This window comes from Candidozyma pseudohaemuli, assembly GCF_003013735.1.
Source record: "Candidozyma pseudohaemuli strain B12108 chromosome Unknown scaffold00009, whole genome shotgun sequence".
In the NCBI taxonomy this organism is placed as follows: domain Eukaryota; kingdom Fungi; phylum Ascomycota; class Pichiomycetes; order Serinales; family Metschnikowiaceae; genus Candidozyma; species Candidozyma pseudohaemuli.
Genome location: NW_020194443.1, coordinates 261709 through 285133, shown reverse-complemented (window position 1 = coordinate 285133; position 23425 = coordinate 261709). Strand labels below are relative to the sequence as shown.

General features: G+C 50.2%; 6 protein-coding genes across 6 annotated transcripts; 2 read left to right on the top strand and 4 right to left on the bottom strand.

The window, feature by feature from the left end:
• Nucleotides 1–317: 317 nt before the first annotated feature.
• Nucleotides 318–1493, bottom strand: C7M61_003539 (uncharacterized protein; the record flags this gene model as incomplete). The annotated part of the gene is made up of 1 exon (XM_024858876.1): nucleotides 318–1493. The coding sequence occupies one exon, from the start codon at nucleotides 1491–1493 to the stop codon at nucleotides 318–320; it is 1176 nt and encodes a 391-aa protein (XP_024712963.1).
• Nucleotides 1494–2253: 760 nt separating this feature from the next.
• C7M61_003538 (uncharacterized protein) lies at nucleotides 2254–4320 on the bottom strand (the record flags this gene model as incomplete). The annotated part of the gene is made up of 1 exon (XM_024858875.1): nucleotides 2254–4320. The coding sequence occupies one exon, from the start codon at nucleotides 4318–4320 to the stop codon at nucleotides 2254–2256; it is 2067 nt and encodes a 688-aa protein (XP_024712962.1).
• A 1508-nt stretch (nucleotides 4321–5828) lies between these two features.
• Nucleotides 5829–7214, top strand: C7M61_003537 (uncharacterized protein; the record flags this gene model as incomplete). Its single annotated transcript, XM_024858874.1, has 1 exon — nucleotides 5829–7214. One exon carries the CDS (start codon nucleotides 5829–5831, stop codon nucleotides 7212–7214), a length of 1386 nt encoding a protein of 461 aa, XP_024712961.1.
• Nucleotides 7215–7644: 430 nt separating this feature from the next.
• Nucleotides 7645–14141, bottom strand: C7M61_003536 (uncharacterized protein; the record flags this gene model as incomplete). Its single annotated transcript, XM_024858873.1, has 2 exons — nucleotides 7645–7816; nucleotides 13048–14141. The coding sequence occupies 2 exons, from the start codon at nucleotides 14139–14141 to the stop codon at nucleotides 7645–7647; spliced, it is 1266 nt and encodes a 421-aa protein (XP_024712960.1).
• Nucleotides 14142–19221: 5080 nt separating this feature from the next.
• Nucleotides 19222–20238, top strand: PIR1 (beta-1,3-glucan linked protein; the record flags this gene model as incomplete). The annotated part of the gene is made up of 1 exon (XM_024858872.1): nucleotides 19222–20238. The coding sequence occupies one exon, from the start codon at nucleotides 19222–19224 to the stop codon at nucleotides 20236–20238; it is 1017 nt and encodes a 338-aa protein (XP_024712959.1).
• A 56-nt stretch (nucleotides 20239–20294) lies between these two features.
• C7M61_003534 (serine/threonine protein kinase) lies at nucleotides 20295–22520 on the bottom strand (the record flags this gene model as incomplete). Its single annotated transcript, XM_024858871.1, has 1 exon — nucleotides 20295–22520. One exon carries the CDS (start codon nucleotides 22518–22520, stop codon nucleotides 20295–20297), a length of 2226 nt encoding a protein of 741 aa, XP_024712958.1.
• Between the last annotated feature and the right edge of the window lie 905 nt (nucleotides 22521–23425).

The window sequence follows — 23425 nt, the reverse complement described above, 5'->3', positions numbered from 1 at the left end:
CTCATGGAAGCCAATTACCTTTGTGCTTGAATTCAGTGGTCGGTTGTTGGTTTTCTTTTAATGTTCTTAAAACTCGATCCAGATTACCGCTGTCCGTTCTCTGTTTTCCTGTCGTCCGTTCATTCTGGTACACCATACGACGCTATCCTGATTAAGCCCCAACAAGACCTATGAAAGACCATGGAAACAAGCTTACTTTTCTTTTTATTTTTTTTTTTTGCTTTTCGACAGAGCTTCAAAAATCCGTATCGCCGCTGCCCCTCGAGGATATCAGCCACCATCACGTAAACCAAACCTCAGTGCAAGCCCTATACCCATCACTTTGACCCTTTTTGCTTCACCTTGAGGAGCTGCTTCTTGTACCTTTTGAGGGTTCTCGTTGGCATTGGTGGAATCCTATCGGGGATGCCGTTTGCAATCAAACTCGGAGGAGCTTGCGATGGAAGATTGCGTCGAAACAAGTCAAGTGCACTTCGAAGGAAGCTGGGTTCAGCAGCTACGGGAGGCGGTGGTGGTGCAGTCTGAACTAAATCTTCCCGCCTTTGCTCCACAACTGCTCTTTCTGGCTCTTCAGTGGAATCCTCGGCCTCGTAGAACTTATCCTCTCCAGCGCTTTCAGGAGGTGCTGCCTCCTTCTCGGCTAAATCATCATTTACATTCTCCTCGGTTTCCTTCTTGTCCTCTGCCTTTTGCACCACCGGCTTGGGCTTCTTTTCGGGATAATACACATTGGGCTCTCTATGGTCCTGCAAAGGCGGTGTCAAGTAGCAGAGCGTCGACCGTTTAGTGCAATACGGTTTGGGTCTTTTGTTGGATCTGAAAAGCACAAGCACAAAATACTCCTGTGGTTTTCTCGTCTCGTACTCAAACTCGTCGTGGATCGTGAGAAGCAGTTTGATGGTCGATTTGGGATCCAAAGGGGTACGCAAGAAGAGAAGCACAGGCACGGGCTCCTTGATGACGTTGATGGCGATGTTGCCCTTGCTTGTGCAATGCAACGTATTGTCGAAAAGGGGAAGAATCTCTCGGTAAGCTTCGACATAGCACTGCTTGGTGGGTTTGAGTGTGATCAGGTCGCTGCCAAAGTTCAGCATCTTGACTTTGAAGAGCGTGTTTTTCGTGGATTCCTCCATCTTCACCAAATCCATCTCCTTGAGCAACACGTTGATTCCGATCCTGGGTTTCATCTCGATACTGAAGTAGCCTCTATAGACACTTCGAGGAATGGGATTCCGCTGGTACCTGAAACGAAAGTATGACGACTGGAACCAAAGGGAGGTGCATTGGAGGATTCTTTGGGTTTCACGAAAGGCAGCTTCGTTTAGTTGATGCTTCTGCTTTTTTGAAAGGAAGTGCCAGAAATCCACGTATCGAGTCTGGTCTGTTTTGGCGATTTCTGTGAGTGCAATAACGGCCCATAGGAGATTGGCTTGTTGGTTTTTCTTCAGTGGAATTGGGAATTCAACTGTTTTTGACGGAAGTGATTCGATCATTTTTGGGTAAAGAAGGTGGTATCAAGGGGGACAATTTCAGCGCACCTTTTTGCAGCCATCCTCACGGAGGGGAGGGTGGGTCAATAATTGGGTCGGTGATTAATGCAAATTTTAAAATTTATTGGATTTATTCAGATAGTCGGTTTATTAAATGTGTCTGAAAATTGAAGATTACTTGAGAGTTGTTGGTGTGTTTCACGTTGCCCGGTGTTTCAGATCTACTTCCGAGCCCAATGCGGAAAGCTATCAGATACTCCAATACCAGTAGCAACGGCATAATTCTATGAACATGAATTTGAGAATTGAGTATATAGAATTGATGTAATGGCATCTTGTTGAAATTGCTTCCTTAAACAAACTACCAAGTCAACCTAATCGTCTTCACCACATTGTACTACGAACAACGCTCTCTGTACTATCGTTATAGCGATAGGCTGGTTTTATCTCGCTGAGATGTAAGATACAATGAAGAGCCTCATCAATAATTACAATCACCAGTTCCTCGAATAAATTCCAGCTGCGTCCACGAGAGACAATGAGGTCTTCACCACATTGTACTACTAATTCAGCATGAACCATGAGACCTAAGCTCCAACAAATTAAATCACCATGACATAGTTCAGTTTTTTTGTTTTGTTTAATGGATTATTCAGTACACAACCAAATAAACCTACTTCCTCTCCCTCTACAGACCCCGGCAGATCACAAATGTATTGCTGGCAGCTGATTACCAACTGCGATGACTATAGATGCAAGGTCGTCAATCGTCACGAACCCGCGTGAGTTTGATGCTGTTGAGGTCCCGCTGCGTGTGCACGGAGCTCAGCGAAGACATGGTCGACGTCCGGCTGTCCGAACGGCGATCTTTGATTGGCGAAGTCGTTTCACTTCGTCTCACCTTATCTCGAGGTATGGTAGCCACAAACGAGTGAACCACCTGGTCCTCGGGCACGGCGTCGTGGGACCGCTGGAGTCCAAGTTTGATTGTATCCATCAGGTTGTTGAACTCCTCCGTCAGCTCCAACGGCGATGTTGGTCTGGAACGGATCATGGAGTCTGAAGCATTGGCATGGCGAAAGAGTCTTTCCGGACGTGCTGGTAGCGTTTCCAGGCTTCCGTTGGAGGTCGACATTCCAAGTGCCAGCGAGTGGATCACAGAAGGCGTGGAGATGTTTCTTCGAAGTGAGCTTCGTCTGGTGCTGAAACGAGAGGTTTCAAGACTCAACGGCGACGACAGTCTCAGCGGATCGGCATTTTCCACGGCTCCGTTCGACCCAGCGCTGGTAATACTACGACGTCGAGATATGCCGAGAGGCAGGAAATGGAACGACGAAGAGCGGATCGGTGGAGAGTGAATCGACGACATGGACCGTCTTCTGTCGGCGTTCAGGATGCTTTTTTCTTGGATCGGGGCGTTTTGTGTGGACCCCAGGCTGATGGAACGCTGGACTGCTGAGCGGTCGAGTGAATGTTGCGATGGAACCGACGGTATAGCGGTGACTGGAACAGGCAGACTAGCTTCAGGAGCCGGTGCTTGTGCCGTAGGGAAATGGTTGTTTTCGGTGATTTGCGGCTCGGGAGAAAATTCCCGAACCACCTCGGGCGTCCCGGTGGACATGCTGTTGATGCTGGTGCGTCTCTTTGAGCCACGAACAGATGGAGAGATGGTGACCGATTTCAACGACGGCGTTTTCGGGAAATCGATCAGCAACGGCGTCACGGGACTCGACATCTTGACGGGCTTGGACGCGGCGTTGGTGTTGATGGAGATCGGAAGCGGTGGAGGCTTGTAGCCATGAACAGACGCTGTGTTGGATCTGCGGCGAGAATTGAGCTTATCCAGCGGAGAAAACGACGCATCGTTTCCCACGGACGCCAGGTGCATTCTCGCTTGTCTGACCAAGCCTTCGTCGCTTTTCTCAGGCAGAGCGGACGGCTTTGTGGTGGATCCAGATATGGAGGTTGAGTCTGGAGCTGTTAGGGACGATGCCAGCGATTGTGTAGAGGGCTGGAGCGAAACCATATCGTTACGTCCGCTTTCCGAAGGCGCAAAGGCCAAAACGGAGTCCCAATTGTCCAGCGTCAGCTTCAGAATCATCTGTTCCTCCTCTAAGGCAGATTCCACCCAGGCCAAGCGAGACTCCTTATACTGGACCTGGAGCTCAAACGACGCAGCATAGTCAATGGCCTTGAAGCCGTGTTTGTTCTTGATGGCCTCGAATTCCTCCAATTCCGCCAAAACGGCCTCCTTGCCGGAAAACTGAGGCTGACCTACCGCGGCCTGAAGCGTTCTATAGCACTTGCCCACAATGCACTTGACCAATTCCCGCAAGCCGGACGCGTCGCCGTAGGAAAAGCACAAATGTAGACACGTGTCGCCGTTGTGGTCCAGCATCTTCCAGTCTGCGCCAAACTCAAGTAGCAACTTAAGTCCGTCGGTGAAAGAATGAACACAGCAGTAATGTAGAGGGGTTCGGCCCAATTCGCCGCCTTTATGGTTGATCCACGGGTGGCCGGAAAACTCCTGCAAAAGGTAGTGTAGCGTTTGCAGGTGGTGGTGGAACACGGGCATGTGGAGCACGGTCAAGTTATCAAAAGTGACCATGTCGGAGTCCAGGTTATCCAAAAACGCTCTCTTCTTCAACAGCATGAGGTGGAAGCACACGAGGTAGTTGCCCCTGAAGGAGGCATAATGCAAATTGCACCAGCCATTGTTCTCTGGATCGGTATTGAGCCAGAGCTCCGGGAACCTGGCTAGGAGCCTTTTGGTGATGGGCAAGTTCCCGTCAATGACGGCTTTTCGAAGCCGTTCGGGCGGGTCACGCATGATCCGGAGATAAGGGGGTGGATGTTGGGCAGGCACGCCTGTTTTTCGGGAAGAACGGCTGGTTTGTTGAAGAGTAGTTGGTGATGATAAGGCATGGAAGCCGGCACAGCGGGCTATATGTAGGAGTGACATTTATTGTGGGAGGGAGGGACGGGGGGAGCCGGGTTTTTTGGCATGAAATTTTCAGAATAGTCAGTGGTTGGCTCAATTGGGGGATGGCTTGTTTTTTGGGGTTTTTTGGGATTGTGGTGGGGACAAATTGGGGGATTTCCTCGCACGGCTACTCAGGGGACGGACGGCCATGTATATAGGAAAACCGTGTTCGGAGGTGGGACTATGGAAATGGTGATTTTGGAAAATTGACTGTTTTGAAGAATTTTCAAACGGTGATTCTGGTGGAGTTTAAATATGGGATTCTGCCATTGTTGCGGCATGGCGGCTAGTGAGGCTTAGAGGGAAAGGCTTCACTCACAGTAGCGAGGAGGCATGAATGAGACCGTGTGGAAGGTGCCGTTTCTTTTTCCGGGTTGCCTAGGGAAAGTGTCTTTTTGTTTGGATGAAAATGATTTTTTTCAGTTGTCTGTTTTGTAGTTTGGTGAATTTGGTAATAAATTGGTGGATCCGCACAGACGCACCGAAATGTGTCAAAATGGGAATATCGGCGCAAAAAAGAGAAGGCGTTGAGTGAGAAGGAAAATGATGTCCATAAAGCTTTTTAAGGGGTGGGGAAGGCTACAGGGTGGATTTTGGAAAAATTGAAGGGGTGTAGGGAGATTTATCGGGTGGTGCTCGAGGACGCCGCACCAGTGGTTGCAAAAGTCCGATTTTAACGGAACTCCACAAATGGAAGGTGCTGTATAATTTAGCTGTAATGGGAGTTCCACTACAGAGAAAATTAGTAGTTTAATTGAAGAGGGGTAGTTTGTAGCACCAGTTGAATGATAGTAGTCTACACCTACCATTCTTGCTTCCACCAAGGCACAAGAACCAAAACAGACAGCTGCTTATTTTCTAGAATCGTAAAAAAATATGAAAAACAAGAAAAGCTTCCATTTGTTGTCGTCAAATGCCATTTACTTATAGCTACCCCAGAATCTGAGCCTGTACCTATAACAGCATGTCCAATGATCACTCCTCAACCACAACGCAGTACAAGCCATCCACCACCCAAACTCCAGCTTCCCCTCCAAATTACTGAAAACTAACCAATCTTTTATCTCTAAAGTATAAATGAAAATCACTAGATCACCATCTTCCATATCCAGCCAATCACAGCATCGATGCACACCGACTTTCCACCACCACTCAAACAACAGCACACCCACCACTATCTTCATCTCCTAAAAGTAACAAATCATCATTTTCACCTTCCAACACCCCCCACCTGTCGACCATTCCACGATCGAACACCCGATTCTGGACCTCGCATCACGTGCTGCCACTACCGCTACGGTCGCACTTGATAACCACTATAGCCGATTTGCAACCACTCATATTTTGCAACCACCATGCGGATTCTAGCGGTGAGTGACCTCCAGGGCAACTGGGACGCTCTTGAAGAAATCGTTTCCGCTCATCCGAACGTCGAGGCCGTGGTGCACACAGGCAACATCGGTCTATGGAACTCCAGCACCGTTGAACAGGCTTCTGACGTGAACTACCTCAAGCAGATCGTGGCGTTTCTGGAGCTTTTGCCGAAAAATGTCGTGGCAGAGCTAAACGACTTGCTGACAATCAACAACGCCCAGGATTTGGGCACGGCAAACCTGGTTTTGGCGGAATTCAAGCTGAAGCTTCTTCTGGATGCGCCGTTGGTCCATATGGACGAGTACTTGGCGGGACAAAAACGCCTTCCGTGTCCTTTATACACCACAATTGGTCCTCTTGACGATCCGTACTTGGTGGAGAAGTTCGTGGACGGCTCTTTGCGGATCCCAAACTTGAATATCATCGACCATAACCACAGCTACCTCTTGGAATCTCCCGATAAACCGCCCATCCGGCTCTACGGACTCGGCGGAAACTTGAAGGTGCACAGTCTTTTTGACAACGGCAAGCTTGGACTTAGTTCTGTGGCGGGGAAAGTTGGTGATTTGTGGATTACCTTGGCTCAGGTGGCCCAGTTGTTTGTGCACATGGACCGTTTGGAGGAAAAGGCCATCAACGTGTTTGTGTCCCATTCGCCCGTGATGAAGAACCCGCTTTTGGAACATGTGGCGATTATGACCGGAGCTGACTACACGATATCGCAGGGTCTCCATTTCAGGTACCCTGTTTCCGGCAACGGCATGAGTTTTGTGGATTCCATGGGCGGTCTGGCTGGGTACATTGAAAATTACAGGCTGAAGTTTTCCCGTCTACGGATGATTTTGGGTGAGCTCTGGGTGATAATCAAGGACGACGTTGCACGGGTGCTTGAACGGTCACATCCAGATCTCCAGAAATTGGTCGAGCTTGGATTATCGGTGTTTGACAAGATTCCTATAACGATAAGCGACTCTACAGAGAAAATCGTTCGTCTCACGTTGTATGACGAGGACGAGGATGAGGACGATATTGATATGAGCAAGCAGACACTCAAAAAGGTCAACGACATGTACTTTGCAGCGTACTACAACTTGTGGCATTTCAATCTCTGCGACTACATAATCAAGGACGACGACGACGACGAGGTGGACTACAATCTTGTGATTTTTCGTCTCAAGAAAAACGGCAATCTTGCCTTGGAGCACTGCAACAGTTCAGGCTTCAATTTCCAGAGAGAGGAGTACGAGGAAGAGGACGACGATGCGCTTAGGCAGACCAAGGACCTTTTGAACAGCACCTATAAGGATTTCAAGAGCCGCAGCAAAACCAAGGTCACCCGGCGCCGTGGAAGGTATCCACAGGTTTAGGTGAGAGTCGAGGGGAGCAGAAGACGTGAGTGGAATTGAAAAAGGGATTCGGAAACACGGAAATGGACAAGCTGCGAGGACCCAAGCGGCCGCAACGGAAACTAGTTGAAAGTATATAGAAGAGATAGTATATGACGGAGGTGTAGGAGAGAGTATATGGTGGAGGTAGCTGGGTTGGAAGATTCGGGTTGATGGATGAGGCGATGGGACAGTGGAGCGATGGGGAAAATAATGAAAATTTATCATTTTCAACACACTGCTCAATACCACTGGAATATGGGTACTCTTGCATTGAATCGATGCACACTCATAGACAACCCAAAGCGATAACTCAAAATATCAAATCAACAAATCAACAAATCACCAACCAAAACCTCCCGCTACATCGGGTTTTCTCTTTTCTCGTTTATTCGTATGGTACAATGCAGAATTAGTGGGAGCCCTCGATGAAGTCGTTCTTGACTCTGTAGAAGATCCAGAACCACATGGTGGCGCCCAAGATCTTGGCGCCCCAGTACTGCTCGGGCTTCACGTGAGGCTTGCTCACGGCAGCGTGACGGATGAATTTGGCGAGGTTGTGGGCAGCCATTTCAGGATATTTGCTTGAGTAGGAGGGTTTATGATTTTTTTGTGAGCGCTATGGTTGGTCAGGACGTGTATGCAGGAAAATCGAGAAATCTTGAAAAGCTCTGAGAGTGAGAGTTGAGAGAGTTGAGAGAGTGAGCCTGGTGTACGGATGTCTTAACCTTGGTGCGAGGTGTGTATCCTTTGTAGGCCGGTCTGCGGCGTCGTGGGCTGAGGACCCTATTATGCTTGTTTCAGGTTGAAAGGCTTGCTAGGGTAGGCCGAAGAAAAGGCATCGGGAGGGCCCGTGCTGTATGCAGTACGTAGACCAGCAGCAGTACAGATCCGGTTATCCGGCATGCGCAGGGCAGGAGAAAGCGGATGTCCTCGGTGCCGCCTGTGCATGGGGTCTGCAAGCATGGCAGTAATATTTTGTTATGGCGATGTGGTAGCAGGTGCGGCGGCGCTGCGCAACACGATATATTATTTGTGTAGTGGGATTCCAGGATGGTGCGTGGCTGCAAAAACAATCATCATACTGCGTCCGGTGGGACCAGGGCGCATGGCCAACATGAAATGTTCTCTGCACGAGCTCGTCTACCGAGCCTGTAGCATCACTGCTGATACATTAAATAACGGACTTCTCTCGACTGCAGCGTGCATGCCCTCTAGAGAGGGTAATACGAGGGGAGGCCGGCCTAGTCATAAACAGCTTTAATAATACAGTAAAGAAGGGACGACATTGCACCGATAATATTCCGTAGCACCACATTATCTGTGGCTTCCATGTCTCACCACTGTGCACCGAAGCATATACACAATCGGCACAAGCCTCGAGAGGCGTGACTTTGATAATATCGAGCCCTGGAGCTGGATCTCGGGTTACCCTTTTGGGAACGGCATCACAGGCATCACCAGCCTCACCAGTGGCAGACCCCACCACCGGTCGCTTACATAAGGGGGACCACTTACGGGATTTGAAAGAGGCCTTTTTTGGACTTTACTAAAATCAACAAATTGTAGAACCAACGCAGCACCACTTCCCAAAAGACCAAACCGCCAGCTCCATTATTATCAAGAAAACACCTCGCAACACCACATGGCGACTGTGGTTCATGTCTTGGCCCCGCCTCGAGGCGAGAAACCAAAAACGGTAATCCGGGGCAAGTAGGCCAAAGAAAAACGTACGATTGAAGCCACCTTTTGAAGTTGCTCCGTATGACCGGGGTTCCGCTGGGGTTCTCCGCAGCTTCTAGAAGCCTGGAAGCGGTGGAAGCTTCAGCCACCATGGAGACGCAAACAGTGAAGCGTTTTTAATAGACATTGCAAAAAAAAAAAAAAAAAACCAAAATGCAACGTTGCATTTAGCCCCAGCATCACCAGCTTCGTACTCCTGGACGTCAACCTCCGGCGGCCCTCTGCTGAGCTTTTTCCGAGGCATATTATCCGGAACGATAACGCAAACGCCGATCGGACCCTGCCGTGGCAAAATACCCTAAACTTGCTCGGGGCGCCAAAAAAAAAAAAAAAATATTAATTGTTTGCCAGATAATTTGCATGCCATTTCGTGCGGTGTGTTTCGTAACATGGCCTTGGCTTGCAGTATTTTCGACTTATGCCTGGTTTCGACACACGCCGCAGAACCATCCAAGGCGCCCTAATGCAAAGGTGATCAGGCAAGCTTGATGAAGGTGCAGTGGGTGGTGATTTGGAGAACTTTTAGATTGCTTTGATCGAGACGATTGAGTCGATGGAGGTGAAGCATATGATGAAGCAGCATAGCAGCATGAAGCAGCATTCCATACAATTTTCTTATTTCAAGAGTCTGTCACCAAAACGCAACTTGCCATTTGGTAAGCAGCTCCGCTTACATCGGTGGGGCTGCATGGCATGGATTAGAGCAACCAGGTGAAGCAGTGGGTCCGATCGGTGTGGATCGCTGGAATTGGATCCTTCTATTTTCTGGGGTTTTTAGAGCTGGCGTCGTATTGCAGGACGGTTTTGGGGGTGCTTTGTTGGGGCGGCAGTGGGACAAGTATTAAGGTAATAGTTGGTTTTGGTGGGTGACTTGGTGGTGGTTTTGATGGATGGATTAGTCGTATTTTTTTTTTTGAATTGTAGAAATTCCACCAAATGCAATTGCTTCATGGCTTGCTGCATCGGCGGGTTCGGGACATTGGGCCGTGGGGCCGTTGGGAGGTGGAATTGGGCTCCTAGGGCTCTTCATATGATTGCTGGTTGAAAACGTGTGGTGAAAAGGCATCGTTTTTTTATTCTTCAAACAACAAAGTGGCACTATAAAGCTTTTTGGAGCCCAAAAACCATCCATAGCCTTCCATGTTTCCCACCATCGCTTCAAAAAAAATTTGACATGGTGAAACCCGCTTTTCGTGAATTCAAGAGAACCCCAAAATTCCTAACCTCCAAACCACATCTTCAAAACAGCCCTTCATCCACTAAACAGCCCGCCATCACAAAACTCAACCAACCTCACGCAAAGCAAATCAAAAACGTTGATATTCGGCCCTGCTGCTCCCAAATCCCAATTTCAAACTCACCCACTCTTCCACCCATTTTATTAAATCCACCCCACAGCCACAAAATCGTCCCAATCACAGGATCCCCATTCAAAATTACAGGAAAGCAAAACTCATAAAGCAATTTCGAAAAAACCACAAAGCGAAATCCACAACGGGGAACCCACAACAACTACAATAAACGAAAAAAAACTGCCCCTACGACGATCGACACACCTCACCCTAGCACGCCTGATCCTCCTCGTCTAGACCCTCTTGTTTGCAAATCTCGAAGCCTAAACGAAAATCACATTTTTCTTCATTCTCTACCGTAAAAATGTGTTGCGGTTCTGACTCTCCAACCGTGCTTCCATGAAACCAGAAACACCAGCGGTCATAACGCCAAGGGACTCGGGGTTATACCCGTTTTGGGCTACATTCCCACGGCAGATCGCCTGGAGGTGCCAGAGGCTAAATAATAAACCGCTGGGAGGCACTCGGGGAGAGGAAAAGTGATCTCCGAGCGACCGTGCTTTATAATAGCCGCTAGGCGTGAAAGGGTCTTAATGGCTGAAGAGGTTGCAAATGGAAGGGGGTTCTTTCTTTTTCTGCCCCACAGAAGCTTCTATTGCTGAAGAGCAATGCTCTTTTTGGTTTTTTACGAGGCTGCACGTTTAGCCCAATGCGGATTTCTCGTCAGGGCCGTGTTCGCTGCTTCAAAGAACAATTTCTGCTGCCTGCACACAACCCACATCTTGCATCCCAGACGTGCGTCAAGATGTGCGCCCAACAGCGCATCGCAGGTATGGGGTGCACGCCGCACGCACATCGCAGTCTGCCAACCTGCGCCAGGAGACCCTCTGCCTCACCCGCCTGCGCCCTGACGCACCGTGCATCGGCGTGCCCCTCTTCAGAACCGACCGCCTGCCCTCGAATTGGCTTCACTTCCGGCCTCAACCGCCTCCGGTCACCCAGATGGCTCATGTTACATTTGCAAAAACAACTTCTCCAAGCAATTTTTCTGTAAATCCCACGAATAATTACCTCCAGCCAAGCCTCTGTCGAATCGAATCACCTCCAGCAGAAGCGTGGAAGCTTCTTTTCTGGGTTTTCTTTGCTTTTTATTTTTCTACAAAGTCGTGACTCTGGACGAAGGGAAGCCCTTTCGACAGCCTCACATTTTCCGCAATTCACCAAAACCCCAAATGTCCCTTTCTTATAACCTTTTTTACATGTATGACCAATCATTCGATAATCCAAATGGAAAGGATAATTCCCAGTCACGATACGAAATTGCGCCGTTTAATGGCAACAAAATGGCTCAGCAAAAATACGCTTTTAGTCTTGTGCCCTAAAGTAAACAATCCATGGCACAGTTTTCCATTAGAGTCTCTTTCACAGGCCAAAATCACAAAACTCCTTTGTTTCAGCAGTCAATTAAAAAAAGGCTGTTTTGCCCTGCCCTGGCCTCGTTTAACCTTCGGCGCTAACAGCGTTTTTGTTTTCATTTTCTTCTTTTTCATCCTCGCTCTTAAACAAACTTCAGATAACCTAAATTCTTTTTCACCAAATGATCCAAGAAAACGAAAAAGCTTGAGCCCGGGAAGCTAAGCCAGCATCAATAACCTTCACACTGTCGGAATCATCAAAGTCGGATTGTATGGACAAGAAAATGCACCTCATCTTCTCAATGAGCTCTAATGCCAGGAAGCCCATCAACAAATGTTATTTTTTCCTTTCCACCATCTACTTCTTTTGTCCAATTCCATGACACCTTTGTTTATTTGCTGAACCGCCTTTTTCCGGGACCTCTATGCCAGGCGACGATCCCAATGTTGGCGGCTCACATTGTCTTCTATATGCGTTTTTTTTTTCCAAAAACAACCCAAAGCAGCACGTAAACCACCATGCCTCGTCTAGCCAGGCACCAATGTGGGCTGCTGGGCAAACAGGAACAATTATGACATTGGGGCCCTCAGCCTAGGCCTACCCACTTCCATCTTACGACACTTCCGGAGCATCGCTTATGTTGACAAGTGCTGCTGTGGTGCTTCCAAAGGTGGGGCAGAAACTGGGCCGACAGGGCCCGACAGGGTGGACGGTTACAAGCGATCACGCTGCCTCAGCCACTATGGCACAAAGCACAAAGAGCTAATCGAAACTTCGCCAGGCCCGCCTTGAAGAGCGTTAGCACTTTGGAGGCTCCGATCGTAGCCACCATTGATAAGCACAAAACACAATATTGCGCTTTTCCAGGAGCATTCACACCAAGCAGGCATTCCTTTATCGACTCAGCCGCTAGCCCACGGTCCAATGCACCTGCCACCACAACGATCAGCTAGGAATGCACCTCACCAAAGCGCTGGCGCCTGAAAAGACAATACCCGTGTGGTTGTCTGAAGAATGTCTTTGTAAGCAGCATGGCATTGCAGTTTCGGCAATAAGAGGCACGCATGCGGCGGTTTGATTGTTCGTTAGGTAGAGGCCCCAAAGCCAGCTGTGTTTGTTAGGAGCTGGGCAACGGCTCTTGTGAATGATCCATGACACTGGGGGAATTAAAGCCATGGGCAGCATGGAATGTCGGCAAGCCAGATTAGCAATTAGGGCGGGCCCAAAAGGTGGAGGTGGGCTCTATCGTACGATAAATAACAACAATGCAGAAAGAGAATCTTGCAACCGGGGAAGGTGTAGACTCACGTTATGATTTGGCTAGTGTAGAATTAAGATGAGGAAGGGGGGCCACGCCCAGCTACTGTTCAGCTAGACGCTTCTCCTCCTCCCGCTTCAAGTGCAAGCGGTAGTGGCGCTTCATGTTCGACTTGACATTGAACATCCGGCCACAGCCCTCCCACTCGCATTTGAACATTTTCACGCCCGTGTGTATGTAAAAGTGTATCTGCAACGACGACGGCCTCTTGAACACCTTGTGGCACACGGGACAGCGGTTGCGGCCCGTTTCAGGCGGCGGCGCCGTGTTGGAGTAGCCACTGAAGGACGAGCTCTGGCGGTACGGGTACTGCTGGTAATTGTAGCCCGGCAGCTGCTGGCCCTGGTAACTCTGAGGCATGTACATTTCGTTCTTGATGTATGACGAATTGGACGAAGGCTGCAGCGTCGCCAGAAGCACCAGCGACGAATTGTGAAACAGCAGAGGCCCCGAAACAGACGAAGAGCCGGCCGCCTGCGGCCCGTTGTGGTAGTACTCGTACGGTCTGTAGAGCGGCTGGGGCTCGTAGACAGCGGGAAAAGCGCCTTCTTCGTAGTAGCCCATCTGGGGCACATTGGGGTTGGGAAGTGCGCCAGGAACAGGGCCCGGGAGGCTCTGGAGACTCATGGGGTTGGTTGGGTTTGCCGGTAGCGGCATGCTATTGGAGCTATTGAGGCCGCTGGAGGAGCTCGACGGAGGAGCATGCGAGGAAGCGCCCGTCACGCTGGGCGGGTTGGTTGTGTTGTGGAGCGACGCCGTATTGTTGTTGTTGTTTTGTGCCGATGAGTTGTTGGCAGCCGCCGAGTTATTGCTGTTGTTGGGCACGCTGGCCATGTCGGCAGCACCACCCATGCTGGATTGGCCCAAGGCATTGGGCATGTTATTGTTTGAATTGGGCGCCAGGGTCGGCGTCAGCAGGCCTTCAAGACTGCCAGGCGGCGCATTGTGGAGCACGCCGGGCGCCATATGGGGCAAATTGCCCGGATGCAACTGAGAAGGCCCCAGATCCGCCACCTGGCTGTTTAGCGTCGGATTCAAGCTGTGAGAAGACGAGTCCGGGTTACGGTAGTTTTGGTAGACGGCCGGGCGGTCATGCCCCAGGCGATTGGGATAGGGCATTTCGTCGAGGAGCGGTTCCATATATGTGTTGTTTTGGAACCCTTCTCCAGTAGCCTGGGGCTGGGCCTGGCCGTGCCCGTGGGCATATGTTTGCGGGAGCAGTATAGTGGAATCTTGTGTGTGGGGGGAAGTCTGGGTAGGAAGGTTGGAGGAATTGGGACGGGGTGACGATCAGTGATGAGGCATGCCCAGTTGGCCTTTATTTGGGGAGTGAGGATTAGAAGGAAAAAGGGTTGAAAATAAAGGGTACGTTGATTTTCTGCTAGGCCGGGGGGTGAGGGCATGTATATATAGTTGGGGTTTTGGTGGTTGCAGACGCATGAGGGGCACGAGTCGGTGAGAGTTGATGTGCGAGGTGCGTTGCAGCCGCATGCAGCGTGCGTCAGGCGCTGCTGGGGGAGGGATAATTCTGGTGGTGTCCCGGGGGGTGAGGCTTGAGAGCAGGGTTGGTGAGGTGGGAAAGCGAAAGCAGGCCAAAAAAAAAAAAAAAAAAAAAAAATTGAGAGACAGGCATTATGCAGGTAGTGCATGCGACTCGCAACCTGCCTGCGTCTGCGTCTGCAGCACGCAGCGTGCATCGCATACTGGAGGCTCGAGAACGATCGGCAAGGGTTGTACGCAGGCGCCATAGTGCCTGGAAGCTGGCAGCATGGCCATAGTGAGTCTCCGCGGATGACCGGAAATCACCCAGAGCTGCGTTTCGGCTGCGCAGCCGGACGCTCCTCAAGCCGGAGGCGTGCAGCACGTCAAAAAAAATAACGGTGGAACGCTCCTGTCGCAGCCTGCGTGGTGGGCCGCGCGCTCGCAACCGCGTCACCTTATCCACGCAGGCATAACAAACCACCGAAATATTATTTAGCACCCCACGCCTCACACACAGACCTACAGCCAGCGTGAGCCGAGGAAGCGGGAGCTTCTAGAATGTCAATTTCCACCGTAGTATGTTAATTTCTCGAAAAAACCAACTTTCCCACACATTTCGGATTTTCGTCAAGATCCCCGTGACACTCCGAGCCCGTCGCAAACGGCGTGGCGAACCACGGCCTGACGTCCAAGACCATGCGGCTCTACCACCCAGGGTCCCGCGCTCCCGAGGATCTCCGGTCCCGCCGGCGCCAGCGACCAAAACCAACCAAAAAAAGAAGCCTACCATAATCTCCGGCTTTTCCTGATCACAACGGTGTTTTTAAAATTCGTGTACGACCCCTACATCACCACAAATCCGCACTCCAACTATTGGGTGCAAATTCGCGGGCATTACCGTGGGCGCTTTTTTCCAACAAAAAAGAAGCAACTCCACAATACCTTGCCATATGTAAGCTGTTCCCCGTTCAGGGGCTAAATTCAAGAATCTAGATGTACGGATCCAAAAATCTCTACAAAGTGTGACGTCCCCAGATTTATGAAGTCCGTTTTTTTTCGTAGTGGCCTCTCCACCAATCAATGGCTAGCGGTGCAGAAGGATTTGCCAAAATTACTTCTTTTGTGGCGGGCCGTATGGAATCCCAACATGCTTCTCTTTTTCCCCATTTTTGTCTTCCCCTTTTCCCTCTCCACATGCCTTTATTAAAGACGCCCGGTCGTTTTCGTTAAGGTGCCACTTCCACAAGCCGTTTTTCCATACATGGGCTTTGGAGGAGCGGGCTTACTGCGGGACTAACGCCGCTTTTGCAATGCTAAAAAATTAATGTCGCCAAACGCAGGCCTCGAGGCGACATGAGTGGAAAGCTGCAAAAAAGGCATACGATTCAAACTCACTTGCGGGCGACAAAGTCTCCCACGGTCGGGCCGCCCTGTTTTTATTTTTTGTATTTATGCTGGTGGTGGAATGCATGTTTTGCAAATGTCGCCAAAAATCGCTCGGACTTTCTCGGACTTAGCCACCTCTTTTAGTCTGCCTTCACCAACTGTAGAAACTTAATCCACGGCAAATCATCGTCGCTAAGGTATTAAACCGTCGATCACCGATCCACGCTAATCGGGTTACCAATTGAAAAGCTTGTGGTGTGGTCGGTTTCACGTTTTGTAGTTGGGCTGGATGGCCCGGTTTTCTGGTGATACCGCTCCACCACCAACGCTGCTTTTTGGGAATACCTGGTTTCACGCTGAAACACCCGAATCCGCTATTGACGCTATGAAATAGAATTTTTACCCGTCTCTGGGAACTGTTGGTGGGCGTGTTTCACCCTCCGGGGGCCCTTTTTTGAATCGAAACATCGCCCCTTGATCGTGGTTTTAGCCATGGCACTCGGACAGCAACTGAAAAATCACAAAACATGACCCGTTTTTGGGACGCTGTAAATTTGCTGACTTCACCTTTCCCGCCTGTTAGAACAGTCTAGAAAAGGCGAGGCGCCGGTGGCTCCGTTGGCGCCGTATTGTGAAACCACATGAAACACCTGCCGCTTCATCCACCGCCAGAGCCACCGCTATATCACGCAAAAGTCCGTCAAACGGCTTGCAAAAAATTCTACATTTCCACAAACCCCACAAACAGCAGCCCAATGTCGCCCGACATTGAAAACCCTTTGGTTTGACCGCCGTTGCACCCACAGAACGCAGTCATCAAGCCTCCACAACGGCTCCGGGGAGTCAGAACAAGCATAAACCTGCTTAAGCAAATCCACACCTCCGGCATTGCCCCGGCTTCAGCCCCGACCGCCTGCGTTCTGCAGCATCCCTAAAATTTCGGGGTTTCTTGTGGAGATTTAGATTCAGTATCGTATCAGCAGCCTGGGAGCCCCCCCAGCTGGTCATGCAATATAATGAAATTCTCCAGAATCCCCAATTAGTCAATCCCCAAATGCCTCCCCAAATGCCTCCCCCAATGCCTCCCCAAATGCCCCAATTCTCCATAACATCCACCCCATTCCTTCGTTTCCCCCCTCAGATGCAAATCTCGCCTACCAGGCTTCTAGAAGCCCGCCGAGCTCCCCGGCGTCTCCATGGAGTCCTTGAATATCGTCGATGCAGCCTCATGTGAAGAAGGCTGCCTGCCGATCAGCTCGCTCCATTACGGCTGATTTCCGACAAAGCATGTATCGGTGAAGCAGGTCCAGTGCACCCGAGGCAGCGGCAGCAAATGCATTGCTTTATTGTTTTTGAGGTCTTCTACGGATTTGCCGTGTGGATGTGGATTTGCGTGGTTCTCCCCTGAAGATTCTGCATCGTCCAACCTCCCCAGGCAGACCCTAGGCATCTGAAGCAACAAATCAGCAACAACAAAAGAGATTCCACCAAAACAAATTCCACTAAATCCACAAAGCCAAACCGCCCACCCACCGTATCCCTGAATGTTTCCACCATTCCAACCGAATCCAAGCCCCAGTCGCTTCAAACAGAAACCGTCCAAAACGGCCTGCCGCCGGTTATTGTCCAAATTCCTCTGTCCCCGCCAAACAAAAACAGGGCCTCGTAACCCACGCTTGCGCTTGTCGAACCAGCCTCTGTTTACTTCCCCTGCTGCAATTGTGCGCTGGATTTGCCAGTGATCGACCTCAATGGCTCTGATCAGCGTTTCCTCTCTGGGTACTCTTCGCTGGGCATTGTGCCTTGCTCTAGCGGGAAGCTTAAACTTGTCGAGGGGCTGAAGGGCACAGGTGATTTCAGGGAGCGTCAATGGAATCCATGTGGTTTTGGGGTTTTGGAAATTCTGAAAAATCGGCACTGTCACGGCACCGTCACTGCCGGGAATGTTCAGGCGGGTTTATTAAAAAATACACCGGGCGTTTACGAAGCACCCTGAGCGGCGGCGGCTGGGAATGGGGCTGTGGAGAAGGTGGGTTCTTTGTTTTGCTTGTTATTGGATGGAGTCAGGTGGAGGTTCTTGGGTCCTGGGCGTGCTGGGCGTCCCTGGTGTTTTTATGGAATCTGGGCGTTTTTTGTAATCTGGGCGTTTTATGGAATCGTGATTCCCGTCGGTTTTGAATATTCTGTCATTTTTGAAGATTCTGGATTTTTTTCAAAGGCTTCATGGATAGTGGGTTGTCGTGATGCACTTGTGGTGAGGTGAAATTGGCCAAGATGGGCAGTTTTTCAAAACACACCATCCATGGACATCCCATTCGTGTTTCAACAAGCCAGTGCTCTTCACCGAATTCGAAACAATACCCGTTTTTAAAACAACACCCGCTTTCAAAACATGAATCTTCAAAAAACACTATTCCTCAAAAAAGACTATTCCCCAAACAGGGCCCTCGGTGCTATTTAAGAAAATCAACACCGACGATCTGGAGCCAAACGCCGAAAGGCTCTACAACTCCTTCGCCTCGACGGTGGGTTTATTTTATGACCGGGGCTGCCCTGGGCCTAAACCCGAGATAATATCAACGTGAAACAGCCGGCCCTGAAACAGCCCACCATGGAAAGCGACACCGAGAGGCCGAGGCCACAATCTGAAACAGATGCTGGCATTCTGAAACGGTCTGAAACGGCCTGAAACGCCTTGGGCCCTTAATATCTACAATACTCTACGCTCCAAGACCCTGCTGCGGAATCCAAAGATCACCAGATTTCCGATCCCCTCCCCACCGGGCTCGATTTGCCAATTCCTCACCTACACGACCCCTGAGACCTACCTTGCATTTCTCTAGACTTTCCAGCATATTTCCCTACTCGCCCGGCGTTAAGCCACTGCTCCATAAACTCTGCTATTGTCTCGCTTCACAATTGCTCGCCACATCCCTTCTCACGGAACTCCGGGGAACTTTTCCAGCCAATCAGAACGCAGAACGTAGTTTTTCCAAATCCCACAAGCAACTGCACCCACAACGTCACGCAATAACCGCTTCACCCTGGCTGGCTCGCATTGACAGCTATTATGCCAATTGACACTTTTGACAGCAGTGACGTGGGGCTACCGCGCTGTGTGCAGTCCGCGAGCTCCAACCAGCCCCCCTAGCCAGCATTTAGCGATTTTTCGCAGCCATTATTACCGCCTCGCTTACACTGCTCTGATTGTTCATCCAGCAAACGCCAGAAACGGCCCCATCGCCAGCACCACCGTCATCATTTCCCGATCCGGCCGGTCATGATCTGGCTCATCTGCTGCACTATATAAAGACAAGGCCTTCTTCGACTTCTTGGCTTTTCCTCATCAACAATGCATTTCTCTCTTACTGTCTTGGCGCTTTTGACACCTGCTCTTGCGGCCTATGTGCCCTCGGACCCATGGACCGACTTGAAGCCTGAGGGTGTCTTCCCCAGTGGAACCACCGACTACTCTGCCAAGTTTGGTATTCAAATTGTCACCCTTTCCGACAAGTCTGCAGAGACTGTGGCTGCCAAAAGGGAAGTGGTGAACCAGATTGGAGACGGTCAGATCCAGCACCAGTCAGTGTCGGCGACCACCACGGCCTCGGTGATAAATCAGATTGGAGACGGTCAAATTCAGCATCAAACCGCTTCGGTGATTAACCAAATCGGAGACGGTCAGATCCAGCATCAGACGGCTCCTCCAGCACCCACCGTGACTGCCTCGGTGATCAACCAAATTGGCGATGGCCAAATTCAGCATCAAACGGCTTCTGTTGTGAACCAGATCGGTGACGGTCAAATTCAACACCAGACTGCTTCAGTCGTTAACCAGATCGGTGACGGTCAAATTCAACATCAAACCGCCTCTGTCATTAACCAAATCGGCGACGGTCAAATTCAGCATCAAACCGCTTCGGTTATTAACCAAATTGGCGATGGTCAGATCCAACACCAAACTGCTTCCGTCATTAACCAAATCGGCGATGGCCAGATTCAACACCAAACTAGTGAAAATGTCGCTGCTGCTGCTGCCACAGAGGCTCCATCTTCAGGTATCCAGCAGGCCTGCATTGGCAACGACAACTTGGCCATGACCTTGAAAGACTCCATCTTGAGAGACGGCGCCGGTAGAGTTGGTGCCATTGTCTCCAACAGACAATTCCAGTTCGATGGTCCTCCACCTCAGGCTGGCTCCATCTACGCTGCTGGCTGGTCCATCACGCAAGATGGTCTTTTGGCCTTGGGTGAAGGTACCGAATTCTTCCAGTGCAAGTCCGGCGACTTCTACAACTTGTACGACCAGAACGTCGCCGAGCAGTGTGAGCCGGTCCACTTGAGCATCATCGAGTTGATCAGCTGTTAGAGAATTGGGGCCCAGGGTATATAGGTAACATGTTATGGTATATGCATCATGTAGCATCACCGGCGAAGGAATCCTTTTTGTCGCCTGGAGCTGGCACCAGGCCGGCTGTTCATGGTGTAGGCCACAGAGGTGTTCACCGAGTTCTCGGTGCCCAACATGAACGCCAGGTCGTTATCGTCTGTCTCGTTATAGTGGAGGGTTACTGAGCTGAACAGCGCAAATGGGTCGTTGGCAGGGTCCAGGCTAGCAGGCTTGGATTGCGACGAAGACCCGCTGGGCTCGTCCAGCGAGAACACCTCCTGTTTTTTGTTGTCCCCCTTCTTGTTCTTGGTGAGAACAGGGATCATGGGCGGCTGCTGATGCCTCAACAACGCCCACTGAGTGTTCTTGAAAAAAGAATGGTACTTTATGTCCGAAGCGCCCAGTTTAGAGCCAAGACGCTTCGTTTCATCCTTGATCAAAAGCTTCTTGATCATGTTCTTGCAATTTCCCGACACAGGCTGCGTGTCATGGAACTTAACGTCTTTCTTCAACACATTGCTGAAGGTGGCTTTCCTGTCTCTGCCCTTGAAGGGCGTCGTTCCATAAAGCATCTCGTAAATGAAAATACCAAGCGTCCACCAATCCACTGCACTAGTGTGGCCCTTTCCACGAATCACTTCTGGAGCAATGTACTCCTCGGTACCAACAAACGAGTTCGTCCGGAACCCGTCAATGCATGCTTTGGTGTCAATGGTGGGGTTGCTGTGGTTATGGGACTTTGCAAATTGAATTTCCGGTCCCTTGGTTTTGGCAGACTGTTTGGACAAGTCGAAATCACTGAGCATGATGTGCCCCAGCTGGTGGAGCAAAATGTTTTCGGGCTTCAAATCTCTATAAATAAAACCCATCAAATGCAAGTATTCCAAGGCTGCTGTGACCTCGGCGGCGTAGAACCTAGCATCGTCCTCGCCAATCGTTTTGGTTTCTCTGGTCTGTAAAGCACGGAAGAACTCTCCACCCATGCAATACTCCATGCACAAATATAACGACTCTTCCGATTGAAACGAATGGTATAATGTCACGACAAACGGGTGGTTGCTAGTGGCCAAGATCTCCTGCTCGGCCAATGCTCTTTTGATTTTGTTTCTTTGGATCATCTCCTTTTTGTTGAGCACCTTCATGGCGTATAGACGCAGAGAAGCTTTCTCCTTGACCAAGTACACTTTGCCCACATCGCCCTTACCTAGAAGCTTGACTTTCTCGAAGCACTCCGGGCCAACCTGGGCCGTCATTATACGAGTTGCCAGGTGGGAGTACATGCGGCCTTGGGTATAAGTTCTTGGTCTGCTCTTCACCGCAGAAAGCTCGCCAATATGGTCCTTCACATCAAACTCTTTCTTAGGCTCAAGAACCGGCAGTTTGTTGTCGTTTAAGAGTCTGTGAACCAATGGCGCTGAGGCCACTCTTCGGAGGGTCCGTTGAGTGAAACCTGGTCCAGATGGAGGAGCACCCAATGGGCTTTCTTGAAGAGCGGGGACTTTCTCGTCCGGAGTGGTTGTCAGCGCAACTTCCTTGATTTCCAGTAGCTCCTTCTCCGTCTCGTGGGACGCCAGGGTCTGGCTCAGATGCAGATGAGACTTGTTCACGGAGAACACGGAATCGTTGTGTCTCAAGGAAACCGCAAGGTTGTTTTGTGTCGAGAGCCCGGCTTCTCCATTCTGGTTGGTCATGTGAGGCGGATGGCCCTGGTGGGCAAAGTACAAGCTGTTCAGCACCATGGGGCTCTCTTGCTCCTGGTTGTCGCTTCTTGGAGAGTTCTGCAACGTATGTGGCTGAGCCGCTGAAACGGACCGTTTGCGGCCCAAGCTAAACTTCCAAAATGCGTTGGAGTCCTCTTTTGATTTGTGCTTTTCCGGAGACGCCTCAGTGTGCTCCTCCTTGTCGGTCTTTTCTGGATCTTCCGCTTCACCTTCAGACGGCCCAGGCAGGCCGAATTTGAACAAGCTCCGGAGCTTGCCCATGCCTCCTGGTGTTCCAGACCGACGATCCTCAAACAGCGACTCTCCTTCGGTGGTTTCTGAATGATCCTTGAACAATAGCCTGGAAACCAGGATGGATCTCGGTCTCCGGCTTTTCTTTCCCGGTGTGGTGCTTCCGTTTAAAGTACTGACGTTCGACGAGCCTGTTCCGCTGGAGGGCCCTTGAAGACCGGCTTCCTCTATAAAAGCAGGCGGTTTCCAGATCAGGTCGTCTTCATCTTGAAAGGATTCTGCCTTAGGGGTGTGGAAGATCGACACCATGACGGGATGACTTTCGGATATATTATCTGCTTTTTTCTTTCAACGGCTTTATATATCCTTTGTGTTGGGTGTAGGCAGACGTGCTCTTGGGGCACCGGGGAGTATGGCGTATTCGGTCAGGTTGTTCCTTAGCGCTGAATCTAGGTAGCGACCATAATAGTGAGGTGCACTGTGTGCAGGACATGTGGGGGATTCCGATACTCCACTTGCAGCCTGGACCGCACACAGCAGCATATTTTTGCTGATGAAAAAATGGGATTTGAAATTGAGCCGGTTTGGTGGTTTTTGGCCAAAGGAGGTGACGTCTATACCGCCGGTGTACGGGTTTTGGGCGATCTCGAGGCGGGCCGTACGGCTCACCACTGCCCCTAACTTTGGTCACCATACTCGTGGTGTACGGGTTTCAGGGAAATACTGCCATTGCCAGGCGTTACGAGCACCTTCTGTCTTGGCGATATGCTGAAACTTTTTTTGGACGTTTCGTCGTTGGTACACTGGACTATAGGAGCCTTAGGATCTATGTGTACTGCATACAAGCCAGGACAAGATCCATTTAACCCAGATCCGTGAGAGTGCAGCCACATGGTGGAACAATAGAAGCCGAAATTTCTAGAGCGAATAAATAAAGCGGAACACAATGTCATTTCGGGAGGTAGAAGATTCTCCATGGCTTGCAGAGGGATGAAGACCAGGTGTACGGGTTTGTATGCAAGTTGCAGCCGTTCTACCAAAGGAAATGCCGACTGCAAAGATTCGAAGGAAAGAGTATATGAGCTGTCTACTTTACGAGAATGTCGGTTATCAAGAAACAAATATAGAGGTTGTGGTTTGTCGTTCAGAAAAGAATCCTTCTTACATTCTCACTCAATCTCTCCATCTGAGCTGCATGCGATTCAAATCACTAT